This window comes from Rhyacophila brunnea, unplaced genomic scaffold, assembly GCF_057557595.1.
Source record: "Rhyacophila brunnea isolate RB1 unplaced genomic scaffold, BYU_Rbru_1.0 scaffold_1, whole genome shotgun sequence".
Lineage (NCBI taxonomy): Eukaryota > Metazoa > Arthropoda > Insecta > Trichoptera > Rhyacophilidae > Rhyacophila > Rhyacophila brunnea.
The window spans coordinates 51,877,363-51,884,401 of record NW_028232751.1 but is presented as its reverse complement, the minus strand read 5'-3'; the positions used below and the strand labels follow the sequence as shown (position 1 = coordinate 51,884,401).

Sequence of the window (7,039 nt, the reverse complement as noted above, 5' to 3'; positions counted from 1 at the left end):
TTTTTATTAATTCATCATGGGCACTTCTGAATTGATTATAACCGCCGTATGGCAAAGATGAGTTTTGGTCCAATACAATAATTATTTGTTTTGTTACGCCAAAGAAGTATAACTTCTAACGCGCGTACATAAGTACCTACACACACCTATTTTTTTTTTAATGTAAAGGGTTTAATATGACCAACTAATTAAATTGATACAACTGTAGCTCAGGAACTCTGTAGTTGTGGTCAGTAAGGGCATTAAGAAGTGAAGTACCTACCTAATATGCAATATTCTAAGGCGATGTACATTGGACAATAATTCATTAAGACAGGTAGGCAGTGTTGAAGGAAGGCCATAATATTATAAGCCCAGCAGTTTAAACGAGGGAAATAATTTATATTACGATTATTTATCGGCTGAGAATATCGCATATGTACAGTAAAATCAAAACAATAATGCGGTCTGTCGATTGTATAATTATGTACGTATACGTACGAATACGCGGTCATCGGGTGCCAGCACAGAACAGATAATAAATTACATATTATAATAAATTAGTTCCCTGGCTGCCAAGCATTTATTATGACGCCCCCATACGGACGCACACTATCGACCGACCGCATTATTGTTTAGATTTTACTGTACCTACCTACCAGTGGCGATGGGTGGAGGTAGACTGTTAAGATTCGACATAAATAGTATACACTAAACTTTGTCAGCCATACTTAATTGTTTACACCGAACTAAGAATACAATTTGCAGATGGTGCTGGTTAGTTTTTAAAATTCAATTAACCCCTGCCTAATCCAAATTATACATAAGTATTTATAAACTAAGTTTATTAAGTAGATAATAAAGTAATAAACAGTAAATCACTTTACACAACCAGTTCTTCAGTGAGGCAGATATTCTTGAATGGCTTAGTATTCCTGGCTTTGCTTATGACCAAAAGCTTCAATTTGTGTGTCCCGGTTGCATTGGAGCACGTCATAATTATTGTGATGCGCTCCTTGTGCACTTTCCTCCCTGGTACATTACTTTCTTCGCGATGGACGTAGATACGAAGGAGAAGAAGGAGAAGTATCCAAAATAAACCCGTCTCATCTGCGTTGTAGGTATACTTGCACGCGGCGGACAACTGAATTTGACAATCGAATACCGGCGAATTATAGAGCTTGATTTTGTGCTTTCAACTTCAACTAGTAAAAATAAAGGCGGATTATAATAGTTGTCGGATAATCGAGCGGCGGATTACTGAGAGTGTACTCTATAGGTATAATAATAATACTTATATTATTTTAACGTAAGTAGGTATATCTACATTAATTTAAAAATACAGAAATATAAATTGTACTGCAATGATGTGTTACTTACTCTGAAAAATCTCAGATTATGAAACATATTTACACATCCAGAAACCAAGCGTCTCCTGCGCATTAACGGAAACGACCACTGTAGCCAGCTTTACTGCAACAGCTTCATAGGTAGAGAATTAAAATCTCTGCTGTATCATCATTTTCTTTCTTGGTGGTAAATAACACGAGGAAGGTGATTACATGTAAGTTATACGCATTACATTTCACCGTAGCAAAGTTCGCCGTGAGGTTTCTTTTAGGAAAGAGATAAAAAGAGAGAGAAAAATATGCGTTGTTCGTAGAGCATTGCAGACAATATTGTTCCTATTTATTAGATCACAATCTAACCTAACCAAACCTAACAAATAAATATCAAAGTTTGTATCCCGCTAGCTTTCTGTAAACCGACAAGAACCGTGTTGTATTTAGATGTGAATTTTATTACAGTGCCTACAATACGACCCAAAGAGTTGAACGGTCTTTAATATACGACGGTTAACATTTCACGGTGAAGTGTAATACGGCAAACTGCATACGTACATATTTCCGGATACGGACGAAGGTATCATAATATATAGTTTAATATGTGGCATTCTACGGGAACTGATTGGTTTATAGGTAGGTATATCGTCAATTCCTATGTATTTGAGAAAGAGTAGAAGGTGAGAATAAAAGGTAGGTAACAACAAAAAAACCCATTGTTAGCATATTGTGATAAACTGCACAGTTTCATCAAATTAACAAAGGCGATTGATAAAATGGATTGGAAATGTTCGTCAATAATATATTCAAAAGTTCTGACGTGAAAAAGTGACAGAAAGTCATATATCAGAAAGCAAACGAATAATATCGATTAACACATTGTCGGATTGGATTCGGCAGGTAGAAAATTATTCAAAGAATGAATCAAGATATTCATATCGAACGAGGAATGCGGAGCGAAGCGTTATGTGAATGCGGCGCACGCTGGGAGCGGGCACTTCACAGCGCGGGGAATGCCCGCGTGCGGCGAACCGGCCCACATGTGGAGACAACGATCACCGATCACCCAGCACCGAATACCGCGCCGTGTCGTCCCGCCTGAGAGGTGAAAGTGCACGATATGTTCTTAATAGGTACTCCGCATCGTTATTATAGCGATTCTACTTGTAGGCACCAATGACATTATTAATGGACGACGCACTCAATACAGTAGCTAGCAAGTAAATTCGCGCATTCGCATGTATAGGTAGATGTCACGCAATTTTCATTATGCGATATCACGCATCGGGAATTTATAGCAATATAACCTTTATTGTAATGGCGTTAAAACAGTGTTTCTAATGTCAATGTTCATTTGAGCGAACCTGTTCGAACCGAACCATTCGGCAGACCCAACAAAAAGCATTAGGAATTTATAGAAATATCACCTTTATTGTAATGGCGTTAGAACAGATTATGCCATTCGGCAGATCCGACAATAATGTGAGTGTCATTTTCTTTTCCAGATGATTCGTCCATATTAATGTCATTGGTAGGCACCGTTATCAGCTGCTTGTTGCTTGGCAGTACCTACCTACCAATAATTATTTTGATATTCGGTCTTCCCTCAGAACAAGAATAGAAATTAAGGTCGAGATGTATGGAATGTCATAAATATACGCTATTTTACTGTTTAACAGATAGCGAAAAAAATATAAACTTACTTGGTGCACTAGTGACAGGTGACATACTGACATACCTACTCGCGAAGATACACTAAAGCAACAACTAAGTATACACACTCATACTGTACATACACGTAATGCGTCAGTTAATCACTGATAAAGCAACGATTCAGTTGATATTGTGAGGTTGTTATACTATGTAGGTATTACCATAGTAGGCTGTAGGTATAAGTATCTATAATTATATTATTTCAATAATTATTGGGAAAGCGATTTTTTAAAAAATGGCAACAATGATGTTGACATACTCGATATTACGTCACAAATAGGTAAAATAAGTAACTACTAGGTACCTACTAATAAAACCAAATCCCGCCTATTCGACGCTTGTTTCTGATGGTGCTGCTTTACGGTAGCGAATCATGGCACCTTACGAAGGCTACGAAGTAACCGTATACTGAGCTTCGGAAACAGATCTTTGCAACGGATACCGGATATGAGTTTAGTTAGGAGATAAGAAAACGAACCACCTCTAATCACGCTGAGAGTGAAGAGGCGACGTCGGACCTGGCTTGGCCACATGATGCGGATGTCAGAAGAGAACCTCAACCTGGCTTGCCTGTTCTTCAAGCCAACCGAGCAGGAAGGCCGCTAAATACTATCTATAGAGTGTATACGGCGGATCTACGGGATGCTGTTATGACCTGGAAAGACGCAAGCATACTGACAATACTCCAACTAAGCGGCGAATATGACCGAAGAAGAATAGCTACAATTAACGGCCCACGTGCTCGTCGTAGGTCAAAATTGAGTTTTTATTGTATTTTCAAACCATGATCCTGGACACTCCTTAAACGTTGTAGATAATCTATTTATATAATTTTGAAGCCTTATTATCCTTTATAGTTATTTTAAACATTTAATGACTGCGTAAAGTATTTTTGTTACATAAAATAGTATTCTTTTAAACCTCTCGCTCTAATGTTTTAGAATATAGTCATATTTCGGTACATAACTGTGCAGTGGTGTTAAGATTTTTTACATTTATTAATTTTTAAACGCATTTATAAAACCATTAGTATAATTTATTACGAGATAATTTTTGTAAAATATTCACGATAAAAAATTATATTGATAATCTCTGTGATCCCAAATTTGACAAGAATTAGGCATTTTATTATTCAAAAAATCGGCAAGATTAACACATTTGAAGATGATTCTAAAGATACTTATTATAAGCTATGTCTTTGACCATTCAAGTGTGATAAACATCTTATGAATAATGATTGCTTTTTAATAATTATTGACCTAAGAATAAGGTAGTGTTTTTTTTGAAATACGCCATTTCTTTTGTCATTCCCCAGTGGTTAAGCTACAACATACGGCCGTAGCCATATATTGACAAACTATAATTGAAGTAGGGAGTAAAATGATATTAACGCGCGTGTTTGAACATGTACCGTTTAAAAAAAAATAAAAATAAATTCGGTTAGGTACATGTTCAAACACGCGCGTTAACATAATTTTACTCCCTACTTTAATTATAGTTTGTCAATTTATGGCTACTGCCGTATGTTGTAGCTTAACCACTAGGGGATGAGAAAAGAAATGGCGTATTTCAAAAAAACACTACCTTATTCTTAGGTCAATAATTATTATAAAGCAATCATTATTCATAAGATGTTTATCACACTTGAATGGCCAAACACATAGCTTATAATAAGTATTTTTAGAATCATCTTCAAATGTGTTAATTTTGCCGATTTTTTGAATAATAAAATGCCTAATTCTTGTCAAATTTGGGATCACAGAGATTATCAATATAATTTTTTATCGTGAATATTTTACAAAAATTATCTCGTAATAAATTATACTAATGGTTTCATAAATGCGTTTAAAAATTAATAAATGTAAAAAATCTTAACACCACTGCACAGTTATGTACCGAAATATGACTATATTCTAAAACATTAGAGCGAGAGGTTTAAAAGAATACTATTTTATGTAACAAAAATACTTTATGCAGTCATCAAATGTTTAAAATAACTATAAAGGATAATAAGGCTTCAAAATTATATAAATATAGTATCTACAACGTTTAAGGAGTGTCCAGAATCATGGTTTGAAAATACAATAAAAACTCAATTTTGACCTTCGACGAGCATGTCCCCCCTTAATATTGCTATTCTCATTTGGTACCTACTTACACTTATACCAAAGTATCTAGCTATAATGTCATTTTGACTATACTCGAACAACATCTTCTTGGCTACGTGTTAAAACTGTGAACTAACAAGCTTCTCCCATTTTAACCGCAATTCCATTATAAACTAACAAGCTCCTCCCATTTAGTCGACATCAGCGTCTTCCGGCTTTTGCCTAAATCTTCTTGTTGGAGAGTACACATAATATTATTTCGATTTAACGTAAATCGACATTTTATGCATCTCGGGAGAGAGAGATATCATCATTATCATCCACATATTGGGCCGTTTGTTCATGGCCCGATCCGAACGAATCGAAACCATGATCCGATATGACAGTCTGACGTCGAAGGCTACTATATCTGATTGTCATCTATGATCATGGATTCGGACATTCGGATCGGACTGTGGAAAGAGGCCCCATGTACGATAAAATTACTACCAACATGACCTACAGTAGAACCTCAATAATTATTAGGTATTATCCTGACTGGGATTTAAATTTGGTAGAATGTGACATGTAAATAGTGATAGGTAATTAGGTAATACAATTAATGTCGATCTTGAATAGTGTATTTTTTATACATATGTAATAAATTATATAATATGTTTTTGTGTTTCAGACGGAACAACGGTCTTGCGCTTCGTGTGGTGGCGCGATCGCAGACCGCTTCTTGCTGGAGGTGTCAGGCAGGGCGTGGCACTCCGCCTGCCTCCGATGTTGCGTCTGTGCCCTACAGCTTGACCGACAGCCCTCCTGCTTCGTCAGAGACCACCAGGTCTATTGTAAACAGGACTACGCCAAGTGAGACACGGATTCTTCTATTAATTAGCGCCCTCTTGCGATTGTCCGCTTTCATAGTCTTCCATTGCTTTACTGACGGAGCTTCACTGCCGAATGTCAATGCCTAATAGTGGATAGGGAATAAACATATACGTCTAAAAGTTGGACGTAAAGCACGATCAAAACTTTGTGGCTAAATGCTTTTCGAAATATCTTATTAATGGCTAAGTGCGATATATTTTTATTTCCTATAGCTTTTTGTATGCATAATATGTAAAGTTTTTTTGTTTCGTCATTTCATACAGATTCTACGAATAAAAGCCTGCATCCATACTCAATTAATATAATAATGTACAGAAAAAACTAGTTTTATGTTTCCCAGTTATTCAATCGCTTTTTTACCAGATAATTTAAGCCAATCCCGAGATTTGACAATCCTGAAAACATTGTAAATATGTATTATGTAGGTACTATTTTGTTTGTTCAAAAAGGGCAAACCTTAGACTATAGATACATCTAGACGCCACCCGTTGCATTGCTAAATGAAGCCGCATGCCTTGCGTTTGGTTTGTGGGCGAGCGAACGCATTCATCTACAAATGTTCGAGACCATAGACCATTTCGCTAGTGCTCGCAAAAAGTGCTCGCACTAGACGCTCAGAATTAAAATATAATTTTCTATTTTTTTACGTTATATAGTATTTTTAAGCGGTCAAAATGCAACCATTAGGTAAAGATATCCATAATTTAAGTTATTTTAAAGAAACACTAGGTCACTGATATTAAAATATATAATAAAATACAAATAAATTATCACGAACATGTATCAACTTACCTATGAAACGTAATACCATCTTCTTGTTTATCAGTACGGCTACCACATTTAAGACAACAACACAGAACCATCTTTTCTACGTAATTAACTAAAAATATTTACCATTGACTTTATGTTTAACACAAAAAATATCAATTTTAGCAACTCGAGCTGGCAAGTTATCGACGCTATGTGAAGCGTTTCGCCCCGATTTGATGGCGATACTTTTGGAAACTAACTCACAGATATGTA

The 7,039-nt window shown here is 35.9% G+C and overlaps 1 protein-coding gene across 1 annotated transcript in view; it reads left to right on the top strand.

Moving 5' to 3' along the window:
* Positions 1-2,241: 2,241 nt before the first annotated feature.
* Positions 2,242-7,039, top strand: part of Awh (LIM/homeobox protein arrowhead) — a 51,493-nt gene continuing 46,695 nt past the window's right edge. The window contains exons 1-2 of the mRNA XM_085945907.1: positions 2,242-2,343; positions 5,814-5,995. Coding sequence (XP_085802033.1) covers positions 2,242-2,343; positions 5,814-5,995 — 284 coding nt within the window. The remainder of the gene's footprint in view (positions 2,344-5,813; positions 5,996-7,039) is intronic.